Source organism: Babylonia areolata, chromosome 23, assembly GCF_041734735.1.
Source record: "Babylonia areolata isolate BAREFJ2019XMU chromosome 23, ASM4173473v1, whole genome shotgun sequence".
In the NCBI taxonomy this organism is placed as follows: domain Eukaryota; kingdom Metazoa; phylum Mollusca; class Gastropoda; order Neogastropoda; family Buccinidae; genus Babylonia; species Babylonia areolata.
Window position 1 is genome coordinate 52,442,513 of NC_134898.1, and position 18,995 is coordinate 52,461,507.

At 41.7% G+C, this 18,995-nt stretch overlaps 1 protein-coding gene across 10 annotated transcripts in view; it reads left to right on the forward strand.

The window, feature by feature from the left end:
• Positions 1-18,995, forward strand: part of LOC143297726 (trithorax group protein osa-like) — a 70,683-nt gene that overhangs the window by 13,009 nt on the left and 38,679 nt on the right. For 5 of the 10 annotated variants that reach the window (XM_076610147.1, XM_076610153.1, XM_076610148.1 and 2 more), the window contains exons 2-5: positions 266-445; positions 2,154-2,450; positions 3,764-3,808; positions 14,069-14,231. In XM_076610147.1, coding sequence (XP_076466262.1) covers positions 266-445; positions 2,154-2,450; positions 3,764-3,808; positions 14,069-14,231 — 685 coding nt within the window. Of the gene's footprint in view, positions 1-265; positions 446-2,153; positions 2,451-3,763; positions 3,809-10,898; positions 11,056-14,068; positions 14,232-18,995 lie in introns of those variants that run through there. The other 5 variants (XM_076610149.1, XM_076610154.1, XM_076610158.1 and 2 more) reach the window with 5 other exon arrangements.

Sequence of the window (18,995 nt, forward strand, 5' to 3'; positions counted from 1 at the left end):
CTGAGGGGAAAAACCATGACTCGTGTTATTTTAATGAAGTTGCAGGTATTTGCAGATATGTATGCAAGCAATGAAAGTTTTGCAGTGGTTACCAGGTATTATTATATGAAATAATGCACCTTGAACAGTTTGAGATGTCTGAGACATTGGAGTCTGTCTGGTGTCTGGAATTTTCTTTTTTCGTTGTTGTCTTTTTTTGATACTGTAAATTTACCATTTTGGTTTTGTTTTCTCTTTGCTGTCATGCTTTTTTTTCCCTTTGCAGGGAAGCAGTCTAGGTGAAAGGAGTCGTGCCAGTGGCATGAGTCCAGGTCCGGGGCCAGGCTACCCCCACCAGAGTCAGTACATGAGCTCAGCGATGGCCGCCAGCACACCTCGCTACATGATGGGGCAGGGGCGGCCTGGTCACATGCCTCCCATGTCCTCCCATGGCTACAGTCAACAGGTCAGTGGATGGGGAGATTTAATTTGCATCATGTTAACTGTTCAGTCTTCAGTTTCTTGATGACGACACCCACCCACACATGTCCTGCACACACACACACACACACACTCACACTCACACACACACACAGAGGCACATGTGTGCGCGCACACATACACACACACACACACACACAGGCACACACACACACAGGCACATGTGTGTGCATACACACACACACACACACACACACACACACACACTCACTCACTCACTCACTCACTCACTCACTCACTCTCACACACACACACACACACACACACACACACACACACACACACACATGCCTGTGCATGCACACACACACACACACACACACACACACACACACACACACACACACACACACAGAGGCACATGTGTGTGCATGCATACATACACACACACACACACACACACACACACACATATATGCCTGTGCATGCACACACACACACACACACACACACACACACACACACACACACAAAATGACGTGGCTGCAAACGCACACACTCACTCTCGCTCTCACTCACTGGCGTTATTATGGCTAACAGTTGGCTTAGTAGATGGGTTTCCTATAATAATACGATTATGAATCAGTGCAAGTACTCTTGAAAACCACAAAAGTGAAATGACTCAGCAGCAGTACACAGTTTCATCTGGTATGTGGCCTACTAAAGTTGTCAGCTGCCTGTGGGCTGCCAGTGCTAGAACTGTGACAAAATGAGCTCCGTACATAGTCCAGTGTGGCTGTTGTGGGATATTTTCAACTCATAGGTGGTAATGCCACTGACATTGTATGGAAGTCATTGTGGCGTAGCCAGACACAAATACACATGCACATAAGCACGCTTGCACGTGCGCACACACATACAGGCGTTGGATATTAATAAAAAAAAAAAAAAGTAGTAAAATATTTTTAGTCTTCTAATCAAAGTGATAAACAAGTGTATAAACTATGATCATAGGGAATTTATAAACAGGTAAGTAGCTGCACCACTGCATAATCTTGTAAAAATACAAGAAAATGAATATGGTGATAATTAAACAGAAACATGAGTGATATGCAAAATCTTTGTTGATTGTTAAACCCCAAAGAATCCACCTGGTTGAGAGGTGCTGCCCTGTGCACACACATGAATAACGATTAGCGCATCAAGCCCTCTGTGATTAGGGAAACAGTGAAAAAGTAATTGATCAGTCTGGGACCATTATAACTAGATAATAACAATGCAACATATAAGAAAAGAAAGAATGTTTTCATCTCTGGTAGTTAGTGATGCAGAGTAATTTGTACCGTTTTGTGTTGCCTTTTTTTCATGGTTCTCCATCAAGATCAATTGAGATGGGGTGCAAATTATGTTTAATTGTACACACACGTATAGAAATTGTGCATAAGACATGCACAACACACTACAAGGCAGCTGTACAAACAGTACACATCATGATATTCGTCATTAATCAACATCACTCACTCCACCATACTCACTTGCTCCCCCTGTCCCCCCCCTTCCCCCACCACTCCCTGCTCTCTCTCCATCCCCATCCCTGTCTTATTGTTACTCTTTCCTGCTGTATTTTGTGTCAATCTTCATTTGTATTGTGCACAGCTTTCGCTTCAGTTTGATTGAGTTGTGAATATCAAGCATGGCTGCAGAAGTGAAAACAGGTAGCCTTGTACTTGCAGATGCCCTCTCATAGCCCAATGAACTTCAGTCCCTCCATGCCAAACCAGACCTCTCAACTGCCAAACCAACAGCAGCAGCAGCAGCAGCAGCAGATGTATCATGGTCAACAACAGCAACCACAGCCCCCTGGTCAGCCCCCTCCTCAACCCTCCCCCACCCCCAGCCAGCAGCCTCATCACTCATTACCCACGTCGTCCTCCTCATCTTCATCCCACCGACCACCATCAACTCAGGGAGCCTCCCCCAAACAGTTATCTCCGGCACCACCTGGGATGGCAGATCAGAACTCAAATCATGTAAGTGTGCCACCACCTGACTGACATGTTAAGTCCTTTGATATTGCTGTCTTTCTGCTCTAACCAGTGCTGATGCTTGATAATGACTTCAAAAAATAGATGTAATATCTCTTTACCATGTGTGTATTATTGTATAATGTAGCAGTAAAGTTTTCTTGGAATATTGCTCCCACAATCCATTTTCTCATTGTGTAAGATTGTCCACCTGTGTTACTGTGTATTGCCCCCAACATTGAAAATCCCTTCTGTTGGTGATGCATGTGTGTGTGTGTGTGTGTGTGTGTGTGTGTGTGTGTGTGTGTGTGATAGAATGTGATACTGATGATAGCGGAGGAAAACAAGTAAAGGTAAATGACTCTTAAAATGACAATTTTTGTTTTAAAAAAACATCAAACAAACAAACAGAAAATACACATCAGAGTTGTTTTTGTCTCAGACGAGTCAGAGTCAGATGTCATCTTGGAAAATGGTTAAAGATTTCATTATTGTTGAATTTTAAGTATTCCATTAGTACTTAAAATAAATTGCCACTAAAGCATGCCCACCTGAAACTTGCTTTTTGTAAATTGGATGCTTTCTTCTGAAGTCTCTGTGTCACTCGCTGTTTTACAGTGGAAATGGGATGTTCAACCAAAAGTGTGAGGTGAAATGTCGATATTTTAATTTTTCTATTCTTTAGTTTTAGTCCAAGTGGACTGATTGTGTGCTAGGCCAACACTCTGAACTTTATTTTGTTTATCTTATTTCCTCCTCCATGGAAATTCATTTTACAAAGATTATGTCATTGGTTAGTATTACTATTAGCAGCAGTGTATAGTGCCTCTTGTGGATCTTAAAAGAAAAGAAACTGGCCTTAATGGTTAGTGAAAAAGGGAAAGGGTGTGTATATATTAAGATATACTTGCATGCAATGTGTGTGTGTGTGTGTGTGTGTGTGTGTGTATAGAAGTTTGTACATGCATGGGTATGTTGTTTGTATGCGTGCATGTCTTATTTACTAATGTATGAGTAATTGTAATAAGCATCAATTTGCATAATGTCCTTTGCACAAGGGCTTTTTTTTAATGAGTAGAAATGGGTGAGAAGTTTCCTGCAGAAATAAGAGAACTGCTATTAGTTCTTCACAGTGGAAACATCCTCACAAAAACATACATGCACACACAGGCACACATACCTGGCCACACACATTTATATGAGGGATGATAATTGTGTATTTTGTTTGCTTAGAACTGTACAGGGAGATGGATTAGGACCAGCAGATGATAATTCCAGTTTTAGAAGTTGTCTGTTACCATTCCATTGTTGTCCACCAGAGCACCAGCAGTAGAAAATCAGAAGAGAATACGGAATCAAACAGGGTAAGTGGTGTTTGTATGTAGTTTATCCTTGTGCCTGAAAGTTGTTGTGTGTGCACTAGAACCATTTCTCTCCTGGAAAATAACTGACCGTGCAGTATCCATGGCAGGCAGTCTGTTATTTTAGCTTGGCATAGCAGCATCTTTATAGTTCAGAATGAATGTGATGCACACACACTTACAGTTGACACTGATTTTTGCTGTTGATTGTTCAGCTGCTCAGGTGCTTGATTCATCATCCAGGATTTGTTTTAAGAAAAAGTTTTCATTTTGATAACTTCACCATGAATAATCATTTACATGTTTTCATTTGCACATTTGATTACTTGTTTGTTTGTTGTTTCGACATAGTTCTTTTATTGGTGGCTTTGTATGTGTGCCTGTGTGTGTATGTGAGAGAGTTAGGGAGAGAGAAAAAAAATGAAGCAGCATGTTAACGTTAGTGTTAGCAGATTGAAAGCCAGTTAATTGAAGGACACATTTGATGATGATCTGAATTATCAGTTTTATCCCCACTGACAGCCAATATCTGGTTCAGGTTTCAGACTGCTTTTTTAGCTGATTATACATATTTTTACTTAATGAATGTGGTGCAGATTCCTGATCATGCAACAAAAGTTGTCACTGGTGTCACAAAAGCAAAAGCTGTGGAAATGCTTTCCACACAAATAATTATGGAAGGTTTTAAAAAGTACAACTCGTAAAAATGACACATGTAGAGTATTGATTCATTGTTTCTGTGATACTTTAAACTTTCTCTCTCTGCATAAACATGTCATTCCACGTATCTCTTCTGCTTTGTGCTTTTTTTCTTTAATTTTTTTTTTTTAACCAAGTAACATGAACTTGCTGTTGATGGTTTTGAATGGGCATAGACAGTTAGGGCTGTCCAAGTATGTTGTTTAGGGTGTTGTATTTGGAACTGATAGATTATTCAGATTTAATCAAACTCAGTTGGATACAATTGCCAGCTCTTTCTCTACCCCAACCTTTTTCATTATTGTGGACCAGCTTGCATCAGTGAGGGCCACTTTAAATGCAGGATATCTACACACTTTTGTTGTGAAACTACACGTGTTTGTGTCCAAACTCTTCGTCAGGCCTTTACTTGGCGCATGCATACAAGTTTAGATTTTATGCATGAGTGGTTGAGGGTGAATTGTCAATTCAAAAGTTGACCCCTCCCCCCCCCCCTCACTGCAACAGGCCTCAGCCTTTGAGGGAAGTTAATTAAGTTAAGGTATTTTATTTACCCCTCCAACTCCCCATCTACAGCATCCCCGGCCTGCCGAAGCGGGTCCACTGTGACAAGGCACAGGAGCCCTCAGTCTCCCTGTCTGTGGCAGATGACTTTTTCTTTTCGTGGAATTCCCTCTCGTGAATAACAGGCTTTTGTCAGTTGGCAGACCCGCGGCTAAAAATAGGTCGCCGCTCGGTCGATCGGCAAGCAAGGAGAAAGCCCCAGCTGCCTCGGCTTGACAGTTGGGGCCCTGTCAGGGAGAGACGGGTTACACTCGAGCGCGCTTATTGCTCCAGGGATTGGGAAACATGGGCGAGATAAAACCTGGCCCGGTTGTATAGCTGTGTGGTGGGGGTAGGGGCGAGTTTGCCAAGCCAGTGCGACGGAATAGAGCGGAGTGCGTTGGCATAGAGCTGAGTGAGAGAGAGAAAGAGAAGGCACAGGCTTGCTGGCCAACTGCTACACAGGGAAAGAGAGGGAAACTCGACGCTGTCAGACGGCAGAAAGTGTTGTCTGGCCAGGAGTTATTGGGTTTGTTTGCGAAGTGAGTATTCCGTTTCAGTGGGGGACTGTCAACTCGGTAACATACGGCGGTCACGTGGAGGGGGTTGGGGGTGGGGAGAGTACTGATAGGCAATTTGCTTTGTCTGTCTTGTCACTTGATTGGTATCTGTGTAGGTGAGACTGTGTTAGTGCGAGGAATTTTATAACAAACTGTAAGAGAAGAATATATGCCCACATGGATAAAGTGAAAACTTTAGAAAATGTTGATACACAAGAATTGATGGAACATTTGAAATATACCCATGTGGTAATAATAAATACATACACAAGGACACATACACATAAATAGATATATAACTGCCTGTTTATGTATTTTGTGAAGATTACATGTTTATGTTTTTTCTAAGTAAAAACACTCATGGGAACATTTGTATTCAAAGATGGTAATGAAAGATCTGGATACTAATTTTATTTCATTTTTTTGTTCATATTTTTACCTTGGTCTTAAATTTGTAAATCTTATTGTAAAGTGCAGTGAGCCCCATTTGAGATGGGGGTACTGTGCTATATAAGCCTGCATATTATTATTGTTGTTATTATTATTATTAATGATAAAAGTATGTCAAATGCAGTACTGTTGATACTGATGATAAGAACATGTGTGATTTTAAGTACCTTGGATGTTGATGAGAAATTTGCAGGGAGGGAATTAAGCATACTGCTGGCATGGGCAAGCATGAATGATTCATTTATTGGTTCTTTGAGCCAGATGGTTAGTCAGTAAAAGTGCCTTACTGCCAGTACAGTAAACTGTATATACAGTTGAAAAGTTCATCAGGGAAATCTTGAGTATTCAGTGTGTTGGACTGCATTGCTTAAAAATTGTCATATAAACTTTGTCATGCTCAGGCATAGATGCACACAATACACACACACACTTTATTACATTTTCTTTTTCTTTTCTTTGTTTATTTTTTTTATTTATTTATTTTTTTGTTATGGAGAGATGGAAATCAATGTATCAAGCAAGAGTTTTTTCTGACATTGGGTGTAGGAAAAATTGATTTTAAAAATGGAGGGGAAGGGTGTGTATTAAGCATATTTGAGAACTTTGAATTTGTAGGAACCGCTCTGTGGAATTATTCTTGGACACTCTAGGGATGGCCTTGTGTGGTCCATTTTCAAACAAGTCTTTACCGTCTTGTGGGGAGAAGCTCACAAAAATATTTAAAAAATGAATCTTTAATTATATCCATTCAGTGTGAATGATTGGCACATAGACAGCACATGTCTGTTTTCCTGTTTTGTGAAAGGGGTCTAGCATGACTAGTCTTTAAATTGTTCTGTTGAAAGACGCCCCACTTGCCTGAATAGCGAAAGGGGTCACAAACATAGCATATCAATACATGTTTGATGTTTTTCATAATTGTAGTCACCAGTCACTAGTGATATAATGGAGATGTGATTGTTACTTCTTAACAAAGGCCATATTTGTGTATTTATCTGAGTAGACATCTTGGACAAAATAATTTTTTTTCTTCTTCCAAGTAATGTGAAGGTCGATTAAGACTTTTGATTGGCCATTCTTTGTTTGCCAAAAGAGGGTTTTCACACAATTGAAAGTTGTTTTTTGTGACACCTTTTTTTTAAATTTTTTTAATTTTTTTATAATGAAACAACCCAAAATTCTTTATATTGGGGAAAAAAGGCATACATTAAAATGTCAGATATTGTACACAGGCATGCCTTCACATGTACACATGCACATGAACACAAGCGCATACCCATACATGCATGAATAGATACATTTGTGTGTGTGTACACACACACACACACACACACACACACACACACACACAACACACCACAACTCTACACTTCATAACACAACACAACACAACACACACACACACAGGAGATAGATGCTGGCTTGTGAGACATGAAAGGGTGGAAAGGACAAGAGTTAACTTGAAAAATATTGCAGTATTTAATTTTATTGTGCTATACCTTTGCCAGGTCTGGAATTAGTTTGAAATATATTTGTAATGTTTGTGAATGGTTCATTATTTGATGTAATTGTATTACATGTATGTTTTTTTCTTCTTCTTTTTTTTCAAGCTGTGCATGCCGATTTATATCATTTTGACCAAAAGTTCATTGTTCTATTTATGAAATTGCGATAAAAGAGCACTTCATACCCATGTGTTGCAACATGAGAAACTTATGACCACAATGGATTATTTCATTAAAACACATTTTTATGATTTTTTCTTATTCATGCTTGGACAGACACAGAAAAGACCCAAATATGCAGATCTTCCACACATTCATGCATTACATTGTAATTACGGGCCTGTAATCAGTGTAAGAATTGAATCTGAGGATGTGTGTTAATGCATTAATTACAAATAACATGCACAGATGTGTGCTCTATTCGTGCTTAGGATAAGGTTCATCAAAAGTTCCTTTTCATTATAGTGGAGAAAATAAACTGGCTGTGACACAAGTGTTAATGTGTGTACAGAAATGGCTTTATTCTTTATGACATGGTACACATTGTATGTAGACATGAATGGCTAAGCGTTTGTTCAACACAGTTGTACAGCATTTTTGAGGTCTGGGGTTGGAAGAAAAGTTTTTGAAGTTTTAGTTGGCGCAGGGGGATGCCTGACTTTCGCGGACTTTGCGCGGAAAAGAAAGGAAATGACGTTTTGGTTTTTTTTGGTGAGTTTCCTGGCCCCCGCGCAGGGCCCCGCCGTCCTGGTGAATGCGCCGTCTCTGATAAGCCTGTGTGTTAGCTGTGTGTGTATTGATTTTCTGCCCCTGACTATAGATTACACTCCCCGGCACGGTCGGGGTCTAGGTGGCAGGGCCAGGCAAAGGCAGTCAGCTTGTCAGCCCTCGCCTGCCTGCCTGCCACACAACCCCTTCACTTCGCTTGGAGCGCGCGCTCCTCCGTCTCTCTCTGTCGCTCCAGTGCCCCTCCACTCCTCATCCACCACCCACATGTCATTTCCTCCTCGCTGCTCTCGCTCTCTCTCTGTGGAACCTCTCAGCTCAATACTTTTTACTTCCTTCATTAGAGTTCTGAATAATAAGGGAGTCACGTGTTGTTTTTCTGTCTTATACAAACACATACACGACCACAAGACTCGGGCGCTCCGCCTTCCTCCCCTCCCACCTCGGTTTTTCTCCTGTCTATTCATTATAGATCCACCTCACTGTTTGGTGATGGGAGAGAAAAGAAAGAAGGAAAAATGAAAGAAACAAAAGAAGATAAGATAGTTGACAAGGACAAAGAAAAACCCACTTCACACAGCCCATTTGCGTGGTGCAGAACGCATGATACATAATTACGGTTACTTGTTTACATCTAGATCTTCCTCCATCAGAAAGGAGTTCACAGGCGCATGAAAAATCTTCAACAGATCATCAGAGCTGACTTCACGTACACACGCGCGAAGAGAGAGAGAGAGAGAGATTGTTTCAGACTTATTGCAAAACCACATCCCCGTGTTATTTCATTATATTGGAGACTGAAAAAGAAACAACAAAAAACAAACAAAAACACCAAGTCGAGGTAAAACATCGTATAAGAAGAATTTTACTGCATTTAATGAAAGGACTTGGTATTGTCTTTATTTGTATGTTAATCAGTTTGATCATGTGTGTAGAACTGGAACGAACTGATGTATGACAATACTCATTTTCACAACTTTTCAAGTTCATTTATATTTGGCCGTGGATGCTGTTCCGTGACAGTTGGTTTGCTGTAGCTTGTTGAGTCTGAAGTTGTGTTGAATATATATTATTGTCACGGACATGGGGATGTTGATAACTTGTCAGATTTTCGTCCATTCCACTGTCATGCTATCATGCTATCCCAAATGGCTGAGAAATGTTCTGATAATTTTTAAACAATACATCTGCTGTTTCCGTCAGGGTGTGTAGATTCCAGTGAAAGTCTTGCAAAATCGGATCCAGTTCTGATTTGGTATGGATCTTTGAATAATGAATAGTGAAACCAGTATGTCATCTGCCAAATGTCACTGTCCAGATCAGTTCACTTGATAACGCTTCAATTAGTTAATATACTTGTCTTACTTTTTTTTTTCTTTATTATTTTGGATGAGAAGATTGGGGTGGAAAGGGGCAGCTTTCATAAAATCGATTTTTAGAAAGCTGTTTATAACCTGCAAAGAATTGCTAACCATCAGACAACTCAATTAGAAAAAAAAAATTGCGTCAAATTAGTGTGATTTTTTTCCAACTTGAAGTATCTTTCCTTGTGTGTGTGGCAGAAAAGAGAGGCACGTACACGTGTCAAACATAGCTTTTACATGCGCGCGCGCGAAAGAGAGAGAGAATGCGCGCGCACACACACACACACACTCACACACACGCACACACAGACCATTTTGTGGGGAGTTAGTTTGGATATGGATTGGATATTGCAAAGAACTGAATGCGATTTCAGGGGCCTGTGTTGCCCTTCACGCCATTAGCTGTGGCTGAAAAGAGCGGGGAGGGAGGAGGTGGGGGAGCATGAACCGAAGAACCCCTTTTTGGGGGAACTCCTTCTCTGGCACTCGGTGTGTGGAACTGAGAAATAAAAAGAGCAAACCGGTGTGTTCCCTCACCCGCTTGGAAGGGGAGGGGTTGGGGTCGGGTAGAGGGGGAGGGAAAAGGGGGGGGGAGGGAGATACGAGCGAAGGATGAGCATGGGAAAGTTTTGGGGAAGCCCTGACGTATCAGTGGGAGGGGAGTCTGGGGTGGCAGGAGAGGTGGGGGTTGGGGGGAGGGGGGGATCTAAACTAGTAATAAGTGGGGATGGCGTTGGAAGGGGGGTGGGGTTGGGTTGTTTGTACATTGTGTGTGATACATTTGTGGTAACCTTGGTTTCAACGGACATTGTGTATGACTCCATTGGTTTACATAGAAGAAAGAAAGAGCAGTAGTGACAAATACGGTTTTGAGAAAAGGGCGTGGGTGTTCTGTAATGAAAAAGAGAAAGAACGAAAGAAAGACACTGCCAGTACACGCAGACTGACTTGACACTGCGTGTACTCAAGAGACGACCAAGCACACGGCAAGGGTAGGCAGTGTACATGTAAATCTCCCACACGCTGAGCGTGTGTGCTTGGTGGAGTGGATCGTTGAGATAAATTTAGGTCTGTCTTGACTGGTCTGACTGGCTGTGTGCGCCTGTACATACAGCACAGGGAAAGAGAGAGAGAGATGGAGAAAGAGAGAACTGGAAAAGCGAGGGCTTGGCAGTCTATACACAGCACAGCTCAACCTGCGCACGCACACACACTCACACACACACACACACACACACACGGCTTCGCAGCGAGTCCTCTCTCTCACCTTCCCCGCGTTGGCTGGCTGACACACGAAAGCAGCGTCGAAAACAGACCACGTCTTTGTTTTGTTTAAAGGATTTTCCCACTCGTGACGTTTGGCCCTTTTTATGGCTAACTCTTGGAAAGAAGTTATAAGGTAGGTAAGTACCTTAGGTATCGAATGCATGACTTTGGTTTGGGAAGGGAGGTGGGGATTTAAAACTTGGTCTGGGTTGTGGTTTCCGCGTCGGTATCAGTGGCGGGGGCCTTTGACGCAGTGGAGACCACGAGGCCTTTGAACAAAGGTAGGGAAAGACAGAACGAAGTAGTCATCCAGTGGAGGGGAGGGGGAGGGGTGTGGAACAGCTGATGGTGTGTGGGAGGAAGGGAAGGTTGTGTTTTGTGATTGCTTTGATCTTGTGGTGAAGATAATAGAGCTCTGTATCAGACACATTTTGGGGTTTGGATGGGTGGTGGACGGGGGTATTCGGGGCCCTGATAAGGTTGGTTACCCGCTGTTTAGTTATTACATATAAAGTGCTTTTTATACTTAGTAGTTCGCGTGCGTACACATACACAGAGTATTGTATATTAAAAACAACAGCAACAACAACATAAAACCTACATCAAAAACACACCCGCATTCAACCATTACCGAGTTGCACATTTTCATATCTTGTCACGTCTGTCATTTGTCAACATTTTGATGTAAGCGATTTTCAGAACTGAATTGTGTATAGAGGCAAAGTTAGCAACAGTGTGACAGGGTTGCAGTTTTAATCTTTAGATGAACAGTGTTGACAAAAGTTTCTCAACTAAGTATTTTGGAGTGGTTTTGGTGATAGTCGCATGATAGCTGCTTTATGTGTTTGTCATATGATTGCTGCTTTACCAGTGTTGATTACAGAATGATAGGATGAGGACCGACAGTTTTGATCACACATTTGGTCTCCCCAGAGATAATGGAATAGTCAAACATTTAAATTGTTTTAATTGTTCATATCTCTGGATGTTCTATGTTCACTTTATGACAGAATTTGAACTTCTTTTTGCTTATTCTTCGTTTTGTATTTAAAAGATCCCCACCCACCCCAAGACTACTGAGTGTCTGTGTGTGACACCGTGTGTGTGTGCATGCATCATAGTGATGATTATTGTGTATGGTCAGTTTGAAGAAAAAAAAATCCTGAAATTAAAGAAACATTTTATTATTAATATTAACCAATTAAAAAAAAAATTATTTATTTATTTTTTTACTGAAACTGCTAACTCAGGGTATACCAGTTCAGTACAATTGTGAAGTAATTAACTGCAACTGTAGTCGTTGTAGTTGTGAAGTGTTAAACTGACACTGATGAGATGCAAAATAATGGCTGTTACATCCTTTTTGAGAACATCTGAACATGATTTCTTATTAACTGTTTGATCATGGTGTAGACAGATCTACAACGCTGTCTGCTTGTTAGTTGAAACAATATGGTGATGAATAGAGTTGACATAAGAAAAAGAAAAAAAGTGAAACACATAAATCTGACCTTTTTAAAGGATGAAGGTCATTGCAGACTTCATCTGGTGTTAAAACTAATCACAACCTATCATATAGTTAATACATTTTGCATTATTGCATGCAGCAACTGAGTGTGTAACAATCTGTTGAGAATGATTGACCTTTTTTGCTGTTACAAGAACACAACTGAATCATGACTGTAGTGATCATTAGTATTAAATTTTGGTTTCTTCGGTGAATGATTTAGAAAAAAACAAAAATCAAGGCAAAAAAAAAAAGAAAGAAAAAAAAAGATGTTAAACCTTGTATAGTTACAGGTTTAACATTTACTTTTCTTCTGCGTCTAACAGGAACTGCAGTCATACACTGTTTAGAAGTGTGTGTGTGTTTTCTTTTTTGTTTTTTTGATGTAGCAATTAAATATAAGACACATAGCAGTTTAAAAACAAAACAAAACAAAACAAACAAACAAACAAACAAAAAAACAGTTGTTGTACTAGTAGTATTTCATTTTACAAATTTTGTGTTTTGAATTTATCTGATTTTGAAAGCCAATAGAAAGTTTTGAGTCATGATTGAAGTAAAAATTGCTAGAATTTTGGTAGTAATAACATAAATTGATATGAGGGAAAGATTGCATATCATGAGAATGTAACATGGTTTTATCTCGGAGAATGTAACATAGCTTTAAGATAAAACCAACACACATTATATTAAAAACGAACACCAAAAAAACAAGCAGTGCTCCCACACACACACAGAGTGATGGCTGCGAATAGTGGAGACTGGCTTTTTACTGTGCTTCTCTTTCTTCTTCTTCTTCTTCGTTCGTAGGCTGCAACTCCCACATTCACTCGTATGTACACTCGTATTGTTTGATGGTGTACATGTTGGATTGAGGTGGTATGTGCATTGTGATTGCAGGAGTTTTTTAAAATGTTTGTTTGACGAGGTGTGTTTTCATGGAGGTGGTGCATAGATTGTGATTGCAGGAGTTTTGAAAATGTTTGTTTGACGAGGTGTGTTCTCATGGAGGTGGTGCATAGATTGTGATTGCAGGAGTTTTGAAAATGTTTGTTTGACGAGGTGTGTTTTCATGGAGGTGGTGCATAGATTGTGATTGCAGGAGTTTTGAAAATGTTTGTTTGACGAGGTGTGTTCTCATGGAGGTGGTGCATAGATTGTGATTGCAGGAGTTTTGAAAATGTTTGTTTGACGAGGTGTGTTCTCATGGAGGTCGTGCATAGATTGTGATTGCAGGAGTTTTGAAAATGTTTGTTTGACGAGGTGTGTTTTCATGGAGGTGGTGCATAGATTGTGATTGAAGGAGTTTATGAAATGTTTGTTTGACGAGGTGTGTTTTCATGGAGGTGGTGCATAGATTGTGATTGAAGGAGTTTATGAAATGTTTGTTTGACGAGGTGTGTTTTCATGGCAGTGGTGCGTGCATTATGATAGCAGGAGTTTTTGAAAGGTTTGTATGATGATGTGTATTTTCATGGAGGTGGTGTGTGCATTGTGATAGCAGGAGTTTTTGAAAGGTTTGTATGACGATGTGTATTTTCATGGAGGTGGTGTGTGCATTGTGATACATGTGTAGCAGGAGTTTTTGAAAGGTTTGTATGACGATGTGTATTTTCATGGAGGTGGTGTGTGCATTGTGATAGCAGGAGAACAGCCACGGTGAGGAGCTGAAGGGAGAGACGTGTGGCAGCGAGGGCCCTCCATCAGGAGGGGTGCAGTCACATCTAGGTGTGGCCGGGGTGCGGCCTGTACCCTCCCCGGCTGGTTCCACAGGGTCTCGCTCTGACACACCAGCATCCAACTCAGGTAATTTGCTTTGCATGTTATGATATACACATAACTTTTTTTCTTTTTTTTTCTGAAGAATGATTTATTTTTCATTATTATTATTGTCATCATTATTTGTTTGTTTAGATAAGGTGCTGACACTGGTCAGCTCTCTGACTGCCTTGTCAGTCTCAGCCTGTCAGTGTCGGTCTCCTCCTTGCTCTCTCTGTCTCTGTCTCTGCAGTTTCACTCCCCTCCCTTGCCCCTATCTTTGCAATTGTCTTGAAACTAAAATAAAAACTTACTTTCAGAATTATCCAACCCCCACCCCTTTATTTTTTATTCATATATTTTTTTGTTGTTTTGCCATTGACCTCCAGAGCTCAGCATTTACCCATTTACTTGTTGGGAAATGTGACAGAGGCCTGGAAAAAACATTATTTATGAAAAATTTTATTGTTAGTGGTTTTGTTTGTGTTGCGCTGGTTGGTCTTTAACTTTTACTTCTTGACATAGCTTCTGAGAAGACATGGTGGATATAAAAATTGTGCCACCATTCTTTTTCCTATTATCAATTGATTAGGAACAAGAAAAACTAAAACACATGAGTCATTTAGAATATGGCATTTTTTGATGGATCAGTTATCCCTGTTGCCTGCATACATACATCTTCCTGAAGAAATTTTAATACGGCATAAAGCATGATAGATGGTGGTGTCATGATTTTTAAAATGTGTGCTGGATAATAGAGAGTTGATTGGAGATTGATGATGGAGCTCAATGTAATTAAATATTGTTTAAAAAAAGGAACTGAATCTATGCTTCATACTCATCTCAGAGCCAGCTGAAGAGGCAGGATGGAAGACGGAGTTAAAAAAAAAATAAAAAAAAAGAGAGAGAGAGAGAGATCACAGATCAGAACACACAGAGATGGAAAAGGGGGGAAAAATCAATATGCCATCTGGGAGAACCAGCGCAAGGGAAAAGAGGGAGAGAATCTGTCTGTTCTCTTGAGGGAGAACAGGCAAACAGAAAATTGCTTTGTTGTTTATAATATTGCAGCATGTGTGCATTTGATAATACATATTGATGTAAAACAGTTGGCACACAAACTCGACAGTGTCTGTGTGTGAGTGTGTCTGTGTGTGAGTGTGCAAGGGAGAAAACACATGGTCATGCCCAATGTCAGCAACCACTTTCTTTGAAACAGATGGTAAAGCTATGCTGGTGACTGCTGTTTTGAAGGGGATCTTGCCAATTATGAATTTGACCTGCAGATATTTGACTTTGACTTGAGTGCATGGTTGCATGTGTGGTCAGGCATTGGCATTTGTCAGTGTTTACACACTGACTCACGCTTGCCCTCTGTGTCTGTCGGTCTTGTCTTGGTGTTTGTCAGTGTTTACACACTGACTCACGCTTGCCCTCTGTGTCTGTCGGTCTTGTCTTGGTGTTTGTCAGTGTTTACACACTGACTCACGCTTGCCCTCTGTGTCTGTCGTTCTTGTCTTGGTGTTTGTCAGTGTTTACACACTGACTCACGCTTGCCCTCTGTGTCTGTCGTTCTTGTCTTGGTGTTTGTCAGTGTTTACACACTGACTCACGCTTGCCCTCTGTGTCTGTCGTTCTTGTCTTGGTGTTTGTCAGTGTTTACACACTGACTCACGCTTGCCCTCTGTGTCTGTCGTTCTTGTCTTGGTGTTTGTCAGTGTTTACACACTGACTCACGCTTGCCCTCGGTGTCGGTCTTGTCTTGGTGTTTGTCAGTGTTTACACACTGACTCACGCTTGCCCTCGGTGTCTGTCGGTCTTGTCTTGGTGTTTGTCAGTGTTTACACACTGACTCACGCTTGCCCTCGGTGTCTGTCGGTCTTGTCTTGGTGTTTGTCAGTGTTTACACACTGACTCACGCTTGCCCTCTGTGTCTGTCGGTCTTGTCTTGGTGTTTGTCAGTGTTTACACACTGACTCACGCTTGCCCTTGCCCTCTGTGTCTGTCGGTCTTGTCTTGGTGTTTGTCAGTGTTTACACACTGACTCACGCTTGCCCTCTGTGTCTGTCGTTCTTGTCTTGGTGTTTGTCAGTGTTTACACACTGACTCACGCTTGCCCTCTGTGTCTGTCGGTCTTGTCTTGGTGTTTGTCAGTGTTTACACACTGACTCACGCTTGCCCTCGGTGTCTGTCGTTCTTGTCTTGGTGTTTGTCAGTGTTTACACACTGACTCACGCTTGCCCTCGGTGTCTGTCGGTCTTGTCTTGGTGTTTGTCAGTGTTTACACACTGACTCACGCTTGCCCTCGGTGTCTGTCGGTCTTGTCTTGGTGTTTGTCAGTGTTTACACACTGACTCACGCTTGCCCTCGGTGTCGGTCTTGTCTTGGTGTTTGTCAGTGTTTACACACTGACTCACGCTTGCCCTCTGTGTCTGTCGGTCTTGTCTTGGTGTTTGTCATTGTGACTCTTTTGTCCCTCTGGTGCTTGTAGATTTTTTGTGGGGAGTGTGGTCACTGATACATAAAATCCTCATTTTCATCTCTCTTTTTTTATTTGTTATTATTATTATTATTATTTTTGTACACATAATGACACACAAGCAGACAGCTGGGCAGTGTAAAATGTCCAGAATGGTACCATTTACTTTCAGTTTCAAATTCTGTTTTAGGCCAATTTTTTTGTGTATGCTGTGTCCGTGATGACTCAATGCCAGAACAAGACCCATTTTTATAAATGACTTATTTTTTAAGACCACACTGCAAAAAGTTACAGCACTTTGGATTGTACTAATTCCTTTTCAAAGTTTTCTGCTTTGCCAGTTCTGGGATGGTAGCATGAATGGTTGTAAAGATAAAGGCAGAATCAGAAGTAGTAAATCAAAACCATAGCTAATCAACTTCTGCTCATCATGATTTGGAAGAAGTTGACATATGAGGTTTCTATATCAGTAACATAATTTTCTCATGGCCCAATTTTATAATCTTAAGTTAAAACAGACTATACTGCAGTCCACGTTTTTACACATTGTGCTCGGGACACACACGCTGGCATGCAATTTGGTAAACAGTAAGGATATTATTGTTTGTAGGGAAATCAGAAACAGGCCCGTAGTTAACCATTTCACTGATTCAAGCATGGATGAAAAGAAAGCTTGTTAATTTATATAATTTAATTGCTTGGTGTTGTTAATTTATGTAATTCCCATTGGTTGGTGGAGGGATAAATGTGAAGTGCAGATTTTCTGCATTCTGTAACAGCCGCCATACAATAACCAAACCAAAGTACAGTGGACCTGCACCTTTGAAGTTTAGCTGAATAAAATGTAACTTGTACACAACTTGCAGAGGATATCAATAACCATGGAAAAAATGTCCCTTGAATTACAGAAGTAAAATTAGCTTGTCAAATTATTTTTTGCAGGAAAAAAGAGGGTCAATACTCAATTTTATATGATTGATGAGGTACCATGAGAGTGTTAGATTGTGTGTGTGTGTGTGTGTGTGTGAGTGAGAGAGAGAGAACAGAGAGAGTGTATGTAGGTGGGTGCAAATTGTGTGCTTGTGTTTCTCAAAGTTGTGATTATTGGTTATTGATGTTACGATGGTTTTACTTCTAGTTCAGAGTAATTATAAGGGGTTGAAAAATTTTGGTTGTGTTGCTCTCTTAGGCGCGTGCAAGCGCGCGCGCGCACACAAGTTAACAAGGGACACTGGTCTTTGTAAATCTGTGCTGCCTCTGGCAACAGAAAACCTTGTCCTTGTAAAGTAAGGAGGGGGTTTTCCTCAAGGTCTCTCTCCCTCTCACTCTCTCTGGCACACGGGCTTTTCTCCCACTTTAATGGAATCTCCAGACTAATTATAGCCCCAGTCAATGGCAAGCTATCGCCAGGGAGGGGGTAGGAAAGGGGAGGGGGCCGCCACCATCATCGCCATCGCCCCCCGCCCTCCCCCGCGTGGGAAAATAAAACCCGGTGTGCAGGAGAGGCTTTGAAAGAGGTAGAGGAGGGGAGAAGGAAGGGTTGGATAAGGGGGGGGGGGGGGTGGGGGCGGCGGGGAGCGGTGGTAGGAAGGGGATGAGGGGGAGGTCGTAGTAAAGAGGCGAAGGTCACTCCAACTCAGCGGGTGATGTTTATTTGCTATTGACACACATACACACACACACGCGCGTGCGCGCGCGCGCGCGCACTCGTCGCTTTTTTAGCTCCACCACTGATACCGTCAGCTTTGAAACTGTGCCATTTGGGAGGGGGTTTGGGGGGGAGGTGGGGGTTGCTGGTTGGCTGGGGAGGGGGGGTTGAAAGTGGAAGAGGGGCGACAGAAGGGGATTCCCCAGGCCCCTCTCTTCCCCCTCCCCTAACCCCCTCCCCCACCCCACCCCACCTCCCCTCCGCCTCACCCTCCATGTCTCCCCCCCTCCCCCGCCCCCTTAACCCACCACTTGAGGCAGACGGCCTGTGATGCTTGAGCGGGGAAATGATAATAGTGGGGCCCGCCCCCATCACCCCCACTGCTGTGAAAGAGCAGAACAGGCTGTGGCTGTACTGTGTGGCTTGTTGCATGCCTCTGTCTGTGCCAGCTGACATGATCTGTCTGTAGGTCAGGGTTACATCACCTGTACACAGTGGAGTGCTTCTTTATTTATTGTGCTGCATCTTTGTGGCAGTTGTGTATCCATGATCCCACTTATTTATTGTGCTGCATCTTTATAGCAGTTGTGTATCCATGATCCCACTTATTTATTGTGCTGCATCTTTATAGCAGTTGTGTATCCATGATCCCACTTATTTATTGTGCTGCATCTTTATAGCAGTT